The sequence below is a fragment of the Elephantulus edwardii genome, unplaced genomic scaffold, assembly GCF_000299155.1.
Source record: "Elephantulus edwardii isolate Elephantulus edwardi_28Jun2011 unplaced genomic scaffold, EleEdw1.0 scaffold00121, whole genome shotgun sequence".
NCBI lineage: Eukaryota > Metazoa > Chordata > Mammalia > Macroscelidea > Macroscelididae > Elephantulus > Elephantulus edwardii.
The window spans coordinates 918,362-936,634 of NW_006399871.1; the positions used below are offsets into that span (position 1 = coordinate 918,362).

Here is an 18,273-nt window from a genome sequence, read left to right on the forward strand (position 1 = left end):
CCAGGGGAGCTGTGAGCAGGCCTCCCAGAATGTTTCAATGTGCTTCCCCAACAGCCCACTCCAGAGGCCCGTTGTGAGAGCCCAGCCACATCTCATCATGGATGATGGGACTCCGGCCTTACCTGTGTGCACGTACAATGACAGCAACATCAGGGACCCAAACCAGTATGGACCCAGCTGCCCTCGGTTTCAAGCACAGGTTTCAGGAGAGTGCAAGGCCCCATCCAAAGTCCTTGTGGGATGGGGCAAAGGTTCCTGTATCTCTGATCAGATGGCCCCTGTGGGTCCTAGGAAGAGCAGATGGCCATCTTATATCCCTTCAAAGGAAGATGAAGCAGCTGTAGCCCAGGGTTCTCTAGCTTCAGCTCAGCTGTCTGCCCAGACTCTAGCTTCAACTCAGAGCCCAGGTAAATGTCCGTGTCCAGCTCAAGTGACAACTTCTTCTATGTCCCTCCCTCCTTCAGCTCCTGCTCAGGCTACTACTTCAAGTCTGGACGTGGACTTAATGTCCATCGTGATCAAGCCTTATACCTGCACCCTTGGTCACCTGACTGACACCATCGCCATTCACAAGAATCTATCCCAAGATCTCTTGCTCAGAAAGTGCAACAATCAATGGTCAACCTCCTTGAAGCCTTCCAAAATCAGTACGTTCTGCGAAAACAAAATGGGCTTTCAGGAGGCTGCTGTCTCAGCAGCACCCACTGCATCCGATTACGTCCAGGAGCACAAAGTCGCCAGAAGACAAGAGCTACCTGAACAACCTGAGCACCTTGGGGAAAAGCTCCTCACTAGACCACACAACACTACACCAGACCCAGAACACCAAGGTACCCCTAAGCCCCTGAGTTTTATCCAGGAGAGTTGTAGCTCTCAGTCAGACCAGCAGCCCCTAAATATCCACAACCACATTTGTGCCAGTGTGTCCCTGTCTGCCTACCAAGGAACTTATCACAGGCAGCCCCCAGGCCAGTCTCCCACAGTGGTCATGCAGATGCCCTCCTCGGGTGCTTCCACCTGCCAGCACCAGGAAGCCATGGAAGACCGAGTTCTGGTATTTGATATGGCTACGGGCAACACCAGGGTTGGGCTGCTGTGTCATGAACCCATGGACTCACAGGCCATGTTGGTGGGTATGGTGCCCAAACACCCATGCATCTGCATCCCTAAGTCAATGCAGCCAATGGGCTCGCCAATACAATTGCCTGATAGCCCTCCCTCCAACTTCTGGTCCACCTCACCTATGCTATCCAGTCCTGTACCTTCCAGCCTCTCGCCAGGCAGTTACCGAGAGGTGTCCCTACTTCCCAAGGAGGCCAAGTTCAACCTGGAGACACAGAACACCTCTGGTCCTGAGACTCCCATCAGACTCCCAGTGCACACTGGGCCTGTCTCACTGGGGATGCCGCTCCAATTTGGTGAGAAGATACTGACCCCTGTTTCCAATACCGGATGGTCAAAACCTGATGCAGAAAAAAATGAACCTAGGCATATTCTCTGGCCACTGGACACCTCTAAGATGCCAGATGGCCCCATGGTCCAGTCTAAGAAACTACAGTGGGTGACCTCAGAGAAGACCCCAGAGCCTGATTTGTCAGCCAAACCACAGGAGGTGACCAAAGTCCTGGTCCAAGAGCACACGAAGAATCAGAACCAGGAGAAGGTCATTAGTGTGCACGCTGAAGACCCAGCGAAGGTCCTCCTCACTGGTCAGCCCCTCTTAGCTGAGCAGCTCCTTCTTGCCAGAAAGATCCCCCCTGATTGCCAACATTCTCAGGCTGACCAACCTCCCAGCATCGAGAAGTCCATCCACACTGAGCTGACACGGCTCACCTCCCCTAGGCAGCCTCCACTTCCTGATCAGCCCCTCCTCACTGGAAAGCTTTTTCTCACTAAACACGTAACTTTCACTGAGCAGTTCCCCTTTTCCAAAGAACCCATCTGTGCCAAAGAACCTGTTCCCTTGAAAGGGTTGCCAACCACCAGGGAGCCTGGACAGGCGGCCACCCTTTGCCAGGAAGGTGAATCCTTGGGCCTACCAACTCATGTGGCAGTACTCCAAATGCCTCTAGACTCGGAGAAGACCTGTGTCTTTGTGAAACGAGAGAAAGTCAGCTGTGGGACCATGCAAAGCTCCAGCACACATCAGATGGCGTGGCAACAAGATAGCTCCTCCCGGGCCCAAGAGGAACAGCTTTCTCTGATGACATTCGCTATGCCTGACACTGGCTGCAAGGTCTTGCCCATCTCCGTGGTGGGCACTGAGCCTCAGGGTGCCCAGTTCAAGATGAAGGCTGGGGACGTTACACACTCATCGGTGGTGACACGTCTTGGCTTACTCCAAGGGAACTGCAATGAGCTGCTGTCCAGCATGGATGCTCTACCGGTAAAGTCCGCAGGGATCTGCTGCCGCCTCCAGGGTCCCTGCCAGAACATGGCAGCCATTGTGATAGACACAGGCACAGGCTTTACCAAGTGTGGACTGGCTGGCGAGGACCATGTTCTCAGTGTGGTACCCTCACGGGTTCAACTGCTGCAGCACTCAGCCCAGGGCCAGCCCCGGTACACGATACCGGAGAATCAAGAGGGCGCCTGCCCAGTGTTGACCCGAGGTGTGGTCTCTGACTGGGATGCACTAGAAGTGTTGTGGCAACATCTGTTCTACTGCAGGCTGGGTGTGCAGCCTGAGGAGCTAGCTGTTCTCGTGGCGGACTCTCCTGTTTCACCTCGTACCAACCGAGAAAAGGTGGCTGAGCTTCTCTTTGAGCATTTCCATGTGCCTGCCATGCAGACAGTGCATCAGGCCCTGTTAACACTCTACTCATACGGGCGCACCACAGGGCTGGTGCTGGGCAGTGGCTATGGCACCTCCTATGTGACGCCTATCCTCACAGGGGACCTGGCTCCACTTGAGACTCACCGGTTAGACGTTGCTGGTTGTGACCTTACTGAATACTTGGCTCAGCTGCTGCTGGCAGGTGGCCACTCACAACTCAAGACAGAGGTGGTCAATAAGATAAAGGAGGCCTGCTGCTATGTGATCTCGGATATGTCCTGCAACCAAGCTCAGGCCCCGGTGAACTTTGTTCTTCCAGACAAGCAGGTCATCACACTGGGTTCTGAGTGCTTTTGCTGCCCTGAGGCCCTTTTCCAACCCAGTCTGCTAGGCCTCAACCAGCCGGGCCTCTCACAACTGGCCCTCCAGAGCATCAGCTGTCTGGAGGCCAAGCAACAGGAGCAGCTGCTAGCCAACGTGGTTCTGGATGGTGGCAGCACCCTACTGAATGGTTTTCCAGAGCGCCTGAGACAGGAACTGGGTCCCTGTGCCACTGTATTGGGGTCTCCACACCGTGCTGTCACTGCTTGGCTTGGGGGATCCATCATGGCATCCAGGGATTCCTTCCAGAGTCTGTGGCTCAGCCGTTGCCAGTATGAGGAGGAAGGCTCACGGGCCATCTATAAATACCATCTGTGAGCAGATAAAAGTTCTGGTTCTGCTTATTTTGAAGCCTGCAGCATGTTTCTGGCACAGGGTTGGAAGTGGGACCCTGGCACTCCAAAGGCATTTTCTGCTTCTGTATACAAACTTTATGGGGCCCTGTAATCTTCCTGTTTCTGGAGAGCCCTCAAGCCCCTTGGCTGATATTAACTGGTCTGGTCTAACCTTTTACACCCCAATGGCAACCATGTAGAATGGCTGGTGCAGGTTTTGCCCCGTTACCCTGGTGACAAGTGCAATTACCCTTGATTGCCAGCTGGTTGCCATGGTGATTTCAAACATAATGTAATAACCCACACAGCCAAGAGTGAGTCACAGTGGGGGTGGGGGAGGGGAAGAGGGTGGAGGATGAGAGAGCCCACTCCCCAAGCTCTAGTGGAAAGTATGCTTGCCCTCCTCCATCTTGGATCCTTTGCTAAGGGCCAAGGCCAGTTATGTGAACAATCACCAAGAAGTTCTAAAGACGACTAGGAGCCTGGAATGTTGCCTCTAGAAAGCGTCTCTGCTAGAGTTTTAGGGCGCTGGCCCAGTGATGCAGGTGCCTCCTGGTGTCTGACTTTTGACTAGAGTTCCATGCTGGGTTGGTTAGGGCTCCTGTTGGTCAGCCAGAGTGTGAAGGTATGAGACTACTGGCCTTTGGAGTCCTGGGCCAGGAATGAAAGTTAGGTTAAGTCCTGGACCATAGGCAGGAGGTATATAACCTGAGCTGAGGAACAAGGCTCTGCTCTATCTGAAGGTGGACAGAGGCTCACACTTGTCTGGGTCCCTGGCTGTCTCATTTTGTTTAAATTCAGACTTATAAACATTGAGTCCCTTTCTTTTCATCAATCTCCCTACCAGGGCAGCCTCTATCTGTAGGGTGATAAAGTACAGGCCTCCTTAGGAGGAACTTCACAGTAGCTACCAGAAAATGCCAATGCCAATGACCCCTGATCTTATGTCAAATTCTACCTGGAGCAATGTCCTCTTTTACCTCCCCTCTGACTAATAGAATGACTAGAAGCTATGGCCCCTGGGCCCATGAGGTTCTGAAGACAAAGGAAAGAATGTAACTCTGCATTGGGCCAGCCTAGGACCTAGAATTGCTAAGAGGATAGAGTTCAGTTGGAGCTACTACTACCTGATCCCAACCAGGAGGGCAGCCAGAAATTGAAACCAAAACACTGCCCTCCATGTGCCTCACTAGTAGGTAGTTGGAGCTGATGGGACAAATCATATCCCAACCGAAAGTGTTAGGTTCTCATCTTCAGAAAGTTTGCCTGATTACTTCTGTGCACACTTTTGAAGGACTCCCCAGGGTGGGGATATTAGGAGCAGTCAACCCTGTAGGGTAATTACAGCTCCTGCCCATTCAGAGCATGGTCCAGCCCCTTCCATGTTTTGCTTTCAAGCCCTGATCATGCTCCCCCAGATTCAGCCTCCATAATCCTGTCAGGCAGGAAGGGAGGCGGACGGACCAGCAGCTCCAGGGACCAGCTACAGCATCCTCACACACGTGCAAGCAAGCATGCCTGGCTGCACACAGAATGCAGACACACGTGCCCCGAGCACCACTGCACACACTGTGCTGTTGCCATCTCCCTCAGCACAGAAGTGCACACACACACACACACGTGTACTCACACACCCTGCCATGTGCTCTCACCCACATGCACAAGGAGTGTGCACAGGAACAAAAAGAGGTGGAATACAGCCAGCAGCAGCCAGGCTCCAGAGAGTCACCTTTTTTGCTATCTCTGAATCCCCATCTCCAGCTTCTCCTTGGCTCCCAGGCTTTCCACTAATGACTGCCTGGGTAACCACGACTTCAGCAAACACAGATCACATGTGTGATTCGCTTCAGTTGCACCAGACAACTCAGAGACCTATTGCTTCAAGGACAGGGGGCAGACAACAGGAAGGATTGAGCACCAGGCCATTCATTCATCCTGCACGCATTCAACTAAGCAAATTGAATTAAAAAGTCAGATTTGCCCTGCAGAAACCCAGCATTCCAGGAGATTCTGACCCAGTGGTGGAGATGGTACTGTGACTGAGACCCAAAGAGTCAGTGGCCTGAAAGAGGTGACTCAAAATGAGGAAAAGATTTATAAAGTCCTTTGATACTCTTTCTGGAAGAAGAAACAGAAAAGTGGTCATTCCCCAGACTAGCCTTCTTGCCCTGAGCCCAGTTCTAAGCTACCTGTGCATTCCCTTCTGCCATCAAGCCTTAGAAAGCCATGCAGTAAAGAAATCTCTCTCAGGAAGGGTAAGTCATTCAATATGACTGAGGGTTTGGGGCTGGCTCCAACTTCCCAAGGCCAGATCAAATGCCTCAAAGGGTCGAGTGAGGGGAAATGGGTTTGAGTGCAACTGTCGACACTCAGAAACCTTGGTCTGGCCTTAAGGGTGGCCCTAAGGACTTGTGAGAACGGTGGGGCTACTTTGCTCAACAAGGAACAGATAAATGGCCCAGGACTTGAAAAAGTCGTGGCTGGCAGTGCTGAGCTTCAGGCAGAATCAGGCCTGGCAGGACACGTAGGTGTCATTCTTCTCCCATGTCTGTACAGACTCATGAAGTGTCTAAGGTCCCTGATTGGACTTGGATAAGAGCAGAATCCATATCATGTGTCAAGCTGGGAAATTCTGGCCACACTGGAGGGGACAGAATGGACCTAGTCACTCTGACTGGGATTTTAGAAGGTGAAGTTTGTTTTTACAAGATTGTAAAGTAAGATGGATAGGTGGTTGTGTCATCTAGATTGGGTCTCTGACAGTGTTGCACACTGACAACCCACTCACAAACCCCCAAGTGCTCCCCAAGTAGCAACAGTCGTGGTTTTCCCCTTTTGGTCAGGGCTGGGCAGCTGGACAATGCCACATCCTCTGAAGAATACAGCGTACTTTGATGCAGCACCAAATCTCTGGTTCCCCCAAATCCAATTCCTGCCCCCTACAATGGGCACAGGAAGATCCTTTAGACCCTTGTCTCTGTGTTGGGAATCTGAGGACGTAAAGCAACATTAGAGAGCCCCGGCTAGGAAGGCCAGTGATCACCAGCTTCGTTCCCTTCCCGCGCCTGTGGCCCAACGCGTGGGATCCGGAATTCAGACTCCTCCCGGGTTCGGGGCGGGGCCATCGGAGGGAGGCCCCGCCCCCAGCCCGCCCCCGGCCCGGGGTGCGAATCCGGTGCCAGCGAGCGGCGGGCGATGCTAGAGGTCCTCGAGCCGAAGCGGCTGCAGCTGGCGCCGCGTCTGCCCCGCGTGCCCGGAGCGGATTCTGCCCGCCGCCCCCGGAGCGCCTGGCGCCCCGCTGAGCCCGCGGTCGCTTCCTCCCCGTGACGGACCGGCACTGCAGGTGCGGGGCGGGGCGGGCCGGGGCTGGGGGGAGCCTCCGGATCGCACGCTCGCTCGGGGGACACCAGGGGACTGAGTCCCGCTGGCTGGAGGTTCGGGACACCGTGCGCGGGGGCGCCGCGAGGGCGCAGGTCCCGGCGGGGGCAGAGCGCGAGGGCTCTGCAGATCTGGGGGCCGCGTGCGAGGTCAACCTAAAGTTCCCAGGTGCCTCGGGGGTCCCAGGGGAAGTGGGGGGGCCTGTGCGGCTTAAGTCCAGGAGATTATCCCGCGTCCCCCCTACTCGGTCTTGCATGGCTCAGAATTGTGGAAAACATTAACCCTCGAAGGTTCGTGGTGCCTCGTGAGGGTCGGGGGGTAGGGAGGGCAAAGCCCAACCTCACTGCTCTTAGAGCTGCCTGCAGCCCCTCCCAGATGCCTCGACCCTCCTCCCTTCTCGAAGCAGTCACTAATTTCCATGACAACGGAGAGTTCTTTATTGGCGACAACCCGAAGGGGGCTGGGCGGGGCTGCCGCGGTGTGGGGAAGGGGGCCCGAAGCCCCTCGGGATCGCGGCTCCCCTAGGCAGGCTCCTTGTTCCAAGCCTCTACGCGGAGGCCTGCTGGGGGTCTGGTGCACCGTGCGCGGTGGGGGTGGGGGCGGCACATGTTCCCGCTTGGGTGCGGGGCTTGGTGCTCACACGTGTGCCTCCCGCATGTGTGTACTGTGCCAGCGGAGGCGAGAAGCACTGAAGAAGGGGGTCAAGGTGGCACCACGGGGTAGGGGCAGGGCTCCTGCCTGGGGGGTGAGACTGTGTGAGCAGAGCCTGTGGTGTCTGGGTTCTTGAACCCCAGCCCCTCTCGGTTCTGCCAAACTGCCTTTGTCCGCACCACCTCCCCCACCACCCTAACTCCCACGGGCAGAGCCTGCTCCATCAGGTTCCTCCATCTAAGGAGCAGAGCCCTCCATCCTTCTTCAAATAATCAGAGCCCATAGCTTTCCAGTCCCAGTCTAGATCCCCTTCTAACAGGGGTAGGCGTTGAGTCCTCCCCAGGATCACCTGCAAAGATCCTACACTCTCCCCACCCCATTGATTCTTGCCAGCGTCAGCCACCTGCTGGGCCCTAGTCTTCTCAACTGGGAAATTGGCATTTTCTACTCCTTCAGTGCAAGGTTGATCCCAGGGTGGGACCGGAGTGTCTTTCCCTTTCTTTTACAGCGTTTGAGGTGGGCCCACAGGTGCCCCAGGCTGACTGTTCACATGTTTGTCATGGTCCCTTCTCTCCAGCCCCAAGTCCTGGCCCTCGTGCACAGGCAGACAGGTAGTCCTTTACCCTGCAAGGAGGCCACTGAGCCCTTGGTCTCTGTTTAGGGAAACTGAGGCACAGGGTGAAGGTTGTGCAGTTGTTACTGAGTTCAGTTGTCTAGGGTGCTGCTTCCGGCCCTCTTCTGACAGGATCTGTTTCAGGAGGAGTAGCCTGCATTTCAGGAGGGACCAAAGCCTTGGAAAGGGTCTCAAATGAGAAGGCCTGGTTGTATAGGGGCAGAACTGGACCGATTGAGAGGAGGGTTAATAAGAGGAGCTAATCAGGTCTCCCACCTCCTTTCCATCCCCCAACCCTGTGCCTTCAACATATTGGACCTTTCTTACACCCGATGACAGTGAGAGGGGCTAAGGGCTGTCCTGACTGAAGGGCTTCAACAGTTGGCTTTTCCCCCAAAGCAGTGTCTCCCACACCAAGCTCAGAAGATATAGAACAGTTTGGTGCAAGAGATATAGGAGGGTTTGGTGCACCAGACACAGCTTCCGGTCCAAATGTTCAGAACACATGGCCATGGAAGCCTTAGGGCTCTGCTGAGCACCCTCAGAACCCTGCGGAAACTGCTACTCACCTCCCTTTCCCTTGTACCTGCACCTTTTTTTTCTCTGTTAGATCCTTCTTCCTCCCCCATCACAGATTCTGCCTTTGTCTTCCTATATCTCTGCCCTTGTCTCTTTCGTAAGTACTTCCTTTTTTTTAATGGGAATTCGTCTCAGAACCCTCAGATGGGACAAAGCCTTGGAGATAATTGTAAAGGGGGCCTAGCCAACACTTCTGCCATAATAATCCATACCATAATAATCCTTTACTCCAATGTCTGCCTCTGCGTTTCCCTTCTTCCAACCACAGGGAAGCAGGGGCTCAAAGACTGGGGCTCCTGGATCATGACTCTGCCTATGGGTTGAGGGCTGAACTTTCTAGAGGCAGCACTGGACTCTATGGCTACTCCCTATGACTGAAGAAGGAGCTCTGGTGGCGTAGTCTGCAGGGAGCTGCACTGTCAACCCAAAAGGCTGAGACTCTGATGGTTCAAATCCACTAGCAGTTCTGAGAGATAAAGATGGACAATCTCCTCCCTTGAGATTTACAATCTCATATACCTGATGAAAGGTTAGCTAAGGATTGATTCTGACTCTACCACAACGAAAGATGATAGACGAGATTTCCCTGTCATCGTGTCTCCTATTTAAAGTAGGGAGAGGAACCATGACCACCCATGATTTAAGTGTAGCTTGAAGCCCCAGCGTACCTTCTTGCCCAGTCCCCTGTAGCTGCTGGATGATAGATTAGAAGCTTGACTCTGACTCTCGATCTAGCTGCCTCAGGTAAGGCTTCCATCTCCCTGGACCTGTGAGTGAAGCCTCAGCTGTGAGCTAGGCAAGTCTTGGGCCTGGGCATGCCCACTGCAGCAGGAAACCTAGCCTGAGCCCCAGAGAACAAGCAGGGAGGGGAAGGCATACTTGCAGACTGGTGTTCACAGCTGCCACTAAATTGGGAGGTGTTGCCCACAGTTGTTTGGAGGCAGCTGGAGACTTTCTGGGTACCTCTGGACTCCCTAGATTTACTGAAAAGTCTGGGACCCCACATGGGGCAGGAGACCAGGGCAATGGGACTAGAACAGGTGGGGCCTGAACTGGGCCCCTTCCACTGGAGGGAAGAGTAGGGTCTTCAAGTTGGCATATCTGGGCTTCTTGAACTGGCTTCTGCCTCAATCAGACTTCCCCTGGGCCCGACTTGCCTAAGGCTGAAGTAGGGCTCCAAGGGGACCAGGCAGAGGCTCCCTCAGCGTTGCCTGAGGCCCAATTCCCTGAGCTCAGTGGTTAGGCCCAAGGGGCAGACAGTAACTAGGGAGTGATTGGCCCTGAGGCTTTCTGAGAGGCAGCCAGTGGTCAGTGACAGGGCCAGGCTCTATAGTCCCATCCCCCTAGTCTGCCTGTGAGCTGCCCCTTGTTCATACTGTTTACTTCCTCTGCAGCCCGTGGAAGGTGCCACATCTCCAGGGAAACAGCTGCTGTGAGGCTCCTCTGCCCTAGGTCTCCTGTCTCCTCAAGGAGAACTTTCTTTTTTCAGGGGTTGAGACTGAGCTGTTTGGAACAAGGATGAGAAATGCAGACCCCACTCAGCCTAGTGCTCCCCCTCGCCCCATATGAGCAAGTAACAAAGGCTTAGTGTGTACACTTGAAGCATCTCAGGCAGCAGCAGTGAGAAGCAGATGGTGAAGGGGGTAGGGGTAGGGGGACTAAGGCACTAATAGGAAGTATGCCGCCTCCCCCCTACCCCCAGCCAGCTTTTCCCCTCTCAGCCCTGGGACGGTTCTGCATGTGGCTATCCACGTGCAGTTGGGACTAGTAAGAAGAAGCTGAAATCAGGGTAGCCATGGCAGGGAGGAGGGGGTGTAGAACAGATATGTCCCAACTCCTGCCTCAGGCCCCTGCTCCTACCCTACCATAGGCACGCCATCGGGCCTGCAGGATGTGAGTCCAGGCCTGTTGGACTGTGAACAGAGGTCTGGTTTTCTGTGGTAGAGGCAGACGAGCAGACCAGCCCTGGGTCCCTGTAGGCACCAGCATGCATACATGGCCACAGAAAGCTGAGGCTAGGACTGGGGACAGGCATACATAAAACCTCCCAAGCCTTCCCCACGGGACAGGGAGCTGTTGGTGTTGACTGTGGGGTAGAGTGAGGAAGGTATTTCAGAGGAGTGACATTTTGAATCTGGCCTTGGAAGAGCAGTATTGTTTTATACATTGTATTGCACAAACAACCCTATAATGCCAGAAATCACAGAGAAGGTGACTATTCAGCCCTGGTCTCCGCAGCTCACTCACACAGAGGCTTCTCCAAAGGGAAGCCGGGGTGGGCAGCATCCTCGCTAGTCCCACACTTCCGGACATTGAGTAGACACGGTCCAATTGGCAAATCACCTGTTGTTGGACATTTAAGTGGTTGCTAGTATTTTGGGTTTTAAAAAAAATGTTATAAATAACTCTGCCATGACAAATCATAGGATTGTGATGGCAAGCTTTGGGGGAAGGGCATTCCTGCCAGAAGGAACAGATCTGGGACATGGGTCCCTCCCACCTCATCCTGGGAAACCTGCAGGCTGAGATACCACCTTCCAGCCCATTGTGTGGCCAGCCTGCGGATGGATGCCATTCTCTTCCTTCAGACTGTTCAGGCGCGGAGCAGGGTGGCTGCCGGTGGTGGGAGGCTGTGCCCCCGCTCTCAGGTGCGAGAGCAGGATGCAGGATTCCAACCACACACTCATCCTCGCAGACACGGGAGCAGGACTGTGACTGCAGTGGCAAAGGCTCGCAGCCAGGGATGATTTCCAAAGCTTTTCTTGTTTGCCTCTTTGATGCCTCACAAGATGGCTTAAGCCCTGACTTGAATGACGCTGATGAAATGTGTTTGCGTTTCCTGAGCCCAAGCAACCCAGATTAGGAAATGATGGAATTTATTCCCTAATGCTGAATGGCCGATTTAAGGGAGAACTGCGAGCCTTGAGAAGTGGCTGACTGGCTTCTCTCCCTGGGAAGGAGTGAGCCCTAAACTGGGCTGGCCATGGAGCTTGTCTGGCTCCTTGGCTTTGATTTCGGCAGGCAGAGACCCTCTTGCCCAAGCTGTCCCCTCTGAGAAGAGGAGGGATGATGTCCTCCTTTCTCTGTTACTCTGCAGCTCCTTCCATGGAGGGAAGCATCTAGTTAGCCAAGGTCCCAGTCCAAAACCTGTGCACAGCAAGTGCTAATCGGTGAGAAAAGAGGACATGCACACTCAGCAGAGGCAGAGCAATTTCACTGCAGCCTTAGCGCTGACCAGGCCCTGGGGAGGCAACCTCTGTGGTCAACTCTTCAAAGGTCTAGAGACTATCCACCAAGCAGTCCCTCCCAAAGTTCCTCTGAGAGTAAGGGTGTCCAGTGCCTTTTCCTTTGGGGTCTGGAGTCAGCCCACCTAGAACCACAAGTAGCTAGCAGGTTTGCAGCACCATCCCCCAGGAGCACAGAATGCCTGGAGTCCCCTGAGCAGCTGCAACTGGTCACCTTGGTGGGCTCCAGCAGTGATGGTCCTGACCATCACCTCTGCTTGGGTCCTAGCAAAGCCTTCTCCTTTAAAGTTTGGGTTAATACTGCCTCTTCTATAAAACCTTTCCTCCCTTCTCCACCCAGATGGGGGTTCGCCCTCTGAGGAGTACCCCAACTACCATACCTGAAGCAATATTTATTTAAAATATTTTTTAATGATGGTGCGGTAATTTGGTAAAGGATATATAAAAAAAGTGGCACAATTTGCAGAATGTAGCCAATATCACTGAACTGTACACTTGGAACTGTTGGATTGGTGGGGGTTTTTTGTTGTATTTTTTTTGCCTCAAAATATATTAAACCAATAGCACCGATTATACTGGTTTTTTATTTTTATTTTATTTTTTTATGTGAGTGTACCGTCAAATCAGATCTGACTGGTACAGGAGGAGATTATCCCTCCTTTTCCCGGCAGAGCATCTGGTGGATTCGAACCGTGAGCCACTGGGATTGTAGTTGCAGCTCCTTGCCACTAGGCCACCAGAGCTCCCCGATTACACTGGTTTTTGTTATGTACCATCAAGTCGGAACTGACTCAGCTGACTCTCCAGTGAATTTTCAGAGGCAGTTAATCACATAGGAGGAGACTGCCTATCTTTCTCCCTCAGAGCAGCTGGTGGATTTGAACTGTGTGCCTTTGTGTTGGCAGTACAACTCCTTACCACTCAGCCATCAGAGCTTCCTAAAAGTGATTATACATGTAGTTAAAAAAACAGCAAAAAACCCCCCAACCAAACAAAAAACAGCCAACAGAAAATTCATAAAAGATATAAATATGTTTCCTAAACAAAGAAAGTTGTTTTCTTAGATGTTCTTCAGGAAAAAGTTTGTGAATGTTCACCAGTATATAAACTTTTAAAAATTTAAACAGTAAAATATTCTACTTGACATTCTATCTCTTGCTTTTTCATTTGTCAGCATTTGCCATTGTCTGTTGTACGGCAGTCTTTTTTTTTTAAAAATCAACTTTAATCTTTTTAGTTACTGCCGTCAATTCAGACTCATAACGGACTCTCCAGTGGGTTTTCAAGTGGCTGTAAATCTCTGGGATTGCAGTGCAGCTTCTTGCCTAGATGTTTCTTTTTTTTTTTAATTTTTATTTTATTATTTTGTGTTTGTGTACCGTCAAATCAGACCTGACTGGTACAGGAGGAGATTGTTCCTTCTCCTGCAGAGCCTTGGGTGGATTCAAACTGTGTACCTCTGGGGTGCAGTGCAGCTTCTTGCCAGTAGGCCAGCAGAGCTCCAATCAAATGGCTGTAAATCTCATGGATGGAGACTGCTCACCTTTCTCCCTCAAGACCTCTGGTGGATTTGAACTTGCAGAGTGGCGCCTCCTTTGGGTTAGCGGCACAGCTTGCTATCTGGACTACGCCACTAGAGAGCTCCATAACATTTTAATAGCCGCCAAATATTCCCAAGTATGGATGGCCTTAATTTTATACTGCATTTTCATTTGTAAAATAGAACCAAAATCTAGGAATGTGCACAAAACTTGTAGGAACATTTGTACAAATTATTATAAAGCAAATGCCTGTGTAACAACCACTCAAGTTCAGAAGTAGACTCTTCAGAATCCCCTCAGGTGTCCAGATCCAGATTCTACAACAACTTCTTTTCTCTTTGTTACTGCTGCTACATGACTTGTGGTACTGATTCCCTGGCTTTTCTTTGTAATTTGAGGCTGTCGATAACAGTATAAGTCTGGTTTTGTATACTGTACCAAGAGAATCACAATGTATGTACTCTTTTGTCTTTGACTTCATATTGTGTTTGTCAGATTTACTATACACTTGGGTATGTTGTTGTTGTTGTTGTGTGCCATCAAGTCAGAGTCAACTCATAGTGATCCTCCAACGGTTTCAGAGGCTGTAAGTCTCTCTGGAAGAGATTGCCTGTTGTTCTTATACGGAGCAGCTTGTGGGTTTGAACTGCATGCCTTAGGGTTGGCAATGAAACATCTTACCACTAGGCCACCATAAGGCTATACTTGAATTTAGCCATTTAAAAAACAACACTGCCGAAGGGCTCTGATGAGCATGTGCATTGGGCACAGTGGACGAGTGGCATCTGGTAGATGCCACTGGTGTCCCCGTTGTCTGCCCAGCACCTGGTGGCAACCTCCATTTACCTCTCTTCCACCTACTTGGCTCCCCACGTGGTGACCAGTGATACTAGATGGTAACCTGACCACATCGTCCCAGTTCCCCATCTCTCCATCTTCCAGAAGCTTCCCCCCTTTCAGACCCCACAGGTATCCTTCTGCACCTTGCCCATGCTCACGCCTTCCCTTCTGGGGTCTTTTCTAGCCAATAGCCTTGATGCGCCTGACCAGCACCCAGCCCCTAGCTTCCTGTCTGACCAGTGCTTTGGAGCTCTGAGACCAATGCCTCCCCAGGGAGGGCCTCTGGATCTACAGTACAGAAGGTGCTTAATAACTGTATGTTGAATGAGAAATCCAGAAAAACTCAAAGCAGTTGCTGTTGAGTTGATTCTGACTCATGGTGACCCCAGGCATGTTGGAATAGAACTGTGCGCCCCAGAACTTTCAAGTGGTTGATGCTACAGAAGTACATGAGATATTATACAAAATGAGTAACCATGGAGGACATTATGCTGAGTGAAATATCCCAGGCACATCTAAGTGGACTCAAACTTTCAGTTAACAGCTGAATCATTTTCACCACCTAGGGATTTGGTGGATAGCTAAAGTTCCTGCACTTCCACTGTTGTTGTTATATGCCGTCCAGTCACTTGTGACTCATAGTGACCCAGTGTACAACCATTAAATGTATAATATGTATATACGTATGTATAATATTTTAAAGTGCGACTAGGCTACAATATAGGGAACTCTGTTGACTTAGTGATAAGGAGATGTTCTACCAAGCCAAAGGTAAGTAGCTCAAATCCTCCAGCTTCTTTGTGGAAGAAAGATGGGCAATCTCTTTCCTTGTGATTTACAGCCTCTGAAAACTTCTTGGAGGGTCTGCTATGTGTTGGTTCTGATTCTACAGTACATAAAAACAACAACAACATATCACAGTTTATCTTCACTTGTTGAATATTTGGGCTATTCTGTTTGGGACAACTATGGATATTGCCACTGGAAAATTCTTGTATGAACATCTTGATGTTCAAATATGCACATTTCTGTAGGGTACATATTTAGGGGTGGAGTTGCTGGTTCATGGAGTGTGATTGACTTTAATAGTTTTACCTGCTCATCAATAAACAAATGGATAGAGAAGCTGTAGTATAGTCACACAATGGAATATTATGCAGCACTGAAAAACAAAGAACTCATGAAATATTATACAAAATGAGTAACCATGGAGGACATTATGCTGAGTGAAATATCTCAGTCACAAAAAAGACAAATAGTGCATAGTGCCACTGTTATAAAACAGGACTGACATGAGGGTTGAGGGGAAACTAAGAAAAGAAAGGATAAATAATATACACAGCATTGAAACAGATGAGGGAGAGAACTGTATAAAAGGAACATATGATTAGGTATTATTGGCATGACAAGAGTCCAGAATAAGAACTGCATAGTAAAGTGGTCAGGGGATGGGGGAACGACGACTGGATAAGAATGAAAGAACTTTTTTTCCAAAGGAAAAAACCGAACTGGGGGTAGGGAGGAACATGTGCAACAATGAATGAATGGAAATCCAAATTCTTCATAAACTTTCATTAAAATCTAAATTAAAAAACAACAACACTGAAACTCCACCCATAAAAAAAATTTGTTTTACTTGCTATGCAATCCTGAAGGCACAGAGTTCTAGGCCCCCAGCTGCTCCAAGGTAGAACAATGGGCAAGCTCCTCCCATGCAATTAACTGCCTCTGAAAACCCCCTGGAGGGTCAGCTGTGGGTTGGTATATAACAGACGTGAAGTGCTACCCTGTCCTGCACGTCCCCACGATCAGCTGCAGAGCATGCTCTCGTAGTCTATAGTGTTGTTCCTGGCTGAGTTTTAAAAGTAGATTACCAGGTCTTGCTTCTGAGTATGTCTTACTGTGGAAGTTCCATGGAAACCTGTTCAGGATCATAGGTCTCCTGCATGGAGGGTGAGAATTCTTCCATTCAGTCACCACTACTCTTACAGCCTTCTTAAGTGTGTGCTGATGTAGATCAGGCAGCCAAGCTGGGTTGCTGGGTATGTGGCCTAAGAAGCATGGCTCATGTCTGAGTCTGCCTAACCTTTAGCTCCTCCTGGTGGGGTCTCTGCCGTTGGTATGGCCAGAGCCAACTGGGATCTCTAGAGCCTTCCTCTGTGAGAAGTGCAGAATGGAACAGCTGAACCAGAACCATTCTGTCCCCAGCTCAGGGCCTGGCAATGCCGTTTGGGTGTGTGACTCTGGGTGACAAGAAGAACTATAACCAACCGTCAGAGGTGACTGATCGATATGACTTGGGACAGGTCATTAAGACGTGAGTGCTGGACTTGCTGGGTGGGAGCGGAGGGGCTGGGCTGGGGGAGGTGGAGGGCAGCCCACAGTCAGGCCAGGGCTGAGTCCGTTGCCTCCTTGGCTGCAGTGAGGAGTTTTGTGAGATCTTCCGAGCCAAGGACAAGACCACAGGCAAGCTGCACACCTGCAAGAAATTCCAGAAGCGGGATGGCCGTAAGGTGCGGAAGGCGGCCAAGAACGAGATAGGCATCCTCAAGATGTGAGTGTGAGGCCTGGTACCGAGAGGGGATATAGGACGTAAGGGTTGGAGGGCTGGTGGCCTCAGACAGGCCTCTGTCTGACCTGATAATCTGCTGTGGTCCATAGTGGCAACCAGAATTTCTCTCAGGGATTCACCCAATCCTAACCATTGACTCACTGCCAGGGTGAAGCATCCCAACATCCTGCAATTGGTGGATGTGTTTGTGACCCGCAAGGAGTACTTCATTTTCTTGGAGCTGTGAGTGAGGGACTGAGGTCCCAGGATTCCCCGGGCCTCAGGGCCTTTGCCTGCCCCACCCTTTATATCCAGGGAAAGCCCTCTTTCTGAACCCTTAGGGTCCTGGGTCCTTGTGCCTTTCCCAACTAGCTGCCCGGCATGGGCAGCCTTCCCAAGCATTCTCCTCCATCCCCATCCTGGCCACTTGAGCTCAGGGGCTGGTGTCCCTCAGGGCCACAGGGAGGGAGGTGTTTGACTGGATCCTGGACCAGGGCTACTACTCGGAGAGAGACACGAGCAATGTGGTGCGGCAGGTCCTGGAGGCCGTGGCCTACCTGCACTCACTCAAGATCGTGCACAGGAACCTCAAGGTGAGGCCAGGGATCAATGGGCTGCGGGGCTGGGGCTGAGTAAGACCTTGGAGCCTTGATCTGGCCTCTGAGGCCCTCTTGGTATTTTTTTTTTCTACTCTCTTGTCATGCCTGGCTGGAGTAGCTGGAGAACTTGGTTTATTATAACCGGCTGAAGAACTCGAAGATTGTCATCAGCGACTTCCATCTGGCCAAGCTGGAAAATGGCCTCATCAAGGACCCCTGTGGGACCCCTGAGTACCTGGGCAAGCAGGGGGAGACAGGGGTAGGGCAGGGTCTGGGGTAGTGTCCAAAGAGCTGTTTTGGGTCGGGCAGAATGACATTCCTATTGTAGATAGTATGTGTATATCATTGAGCAGGTACTGGGATCACCTAGACCCAGTACTGACTGGATGATGGACATTGTTTCCAGCCCCCGAGGTTGTAGGCCGGCAGCGGTATGGACGCCCTGTGGACTGCTGGGCCATTGGCGTCATCATGTACATCCTGTGAGTGGATGGGCAGGCGAGTAAGCCCTCAGCCATGCAGGAACGTCAGCCTCTATCTCTGGCCCTTTTGGGTGACCCTGCCCTTCAATCCCCTTGTAGGCTTTCAGGGAACCCACCCTTCTATGAGGAGGTAGAGGAAGATGACTATGAGAACCATGACAAGAATCTCTTCCGGAAGATACTGGCTGGCGACTATGAGTTTGACTCTCCATACTGGGATGACATTTCACAGGCCGGTAAGGAGCTGCCTGGCATGTAGTTTGAATGTGTGTGTGTGTGTGTGTGTGTGTGTGTGTGTGTGT

General features: G+C 51.5%; 2 protein-coding genes across 7 annotated transcripts in view; both read left to right on the forward strand.

Annotated features, from left to right (window-relative positions):
- Positions 1-667: 667 nt before the first annotated feature.
- Positions 668-3,475, forward strand: LOC102858109. The gene has a single exon (XM_006893011.1). The coding sequence runs from the start codon at positions 668-670 to the stop codon at positions 3,473-3,475; it is 2,808 nt and encodes a 935-aa protein (XP_006893073.1).
- A 3,162-nt stretch (positions 3,476-6,637) lies between these two features.
- Positions 6,638-18,273, forward strand: part of CAMKV (CaM kinase-like vesicle-associated) — a 13,407-nt gene continuing 1,771 nt past the window's right edge. The window contains exons 1-8 of one of the 6 annotated variants that reach the window (XM_006892886.1): positions 6,638-6,835; positions 16,548-16,656; positions 16,762-16,893; positions 17,059-17,133; positions 17,345-17,483; positions 17,608-17,728; positions 17,896-17,971; positions 18,071-18,207. In XM_006892886.1, coding sequence (XP_006892948.1) covers positions 16,562-16,656; positions 16,762-16,893; positions 17,059-17,133; positions 17,345-17,483; positions 17,608-17,728; positions 17,896-17,971; positions 18,071-18,207 — 775 coding nt within the window. In that variant the 5' untranslated portion in view covers positions 6,638-6,835; positions 16,548-16,561. Of the gene's footprint in view, positions 6,836-16,547; positions 16,657-16,761; positions 16,894-17,058; positions 17,134-17,344; positions 17,484-17,607; positions 17,729-17,895; positions 17,972-18,070; positions 18,208-18,273 lie in introns of those variants that run through there. The other 5 variants (XM_006892888.1, XM_006892891.1, XM_006892890.1 and 2 more) reach the window with 5 other exon arrangements.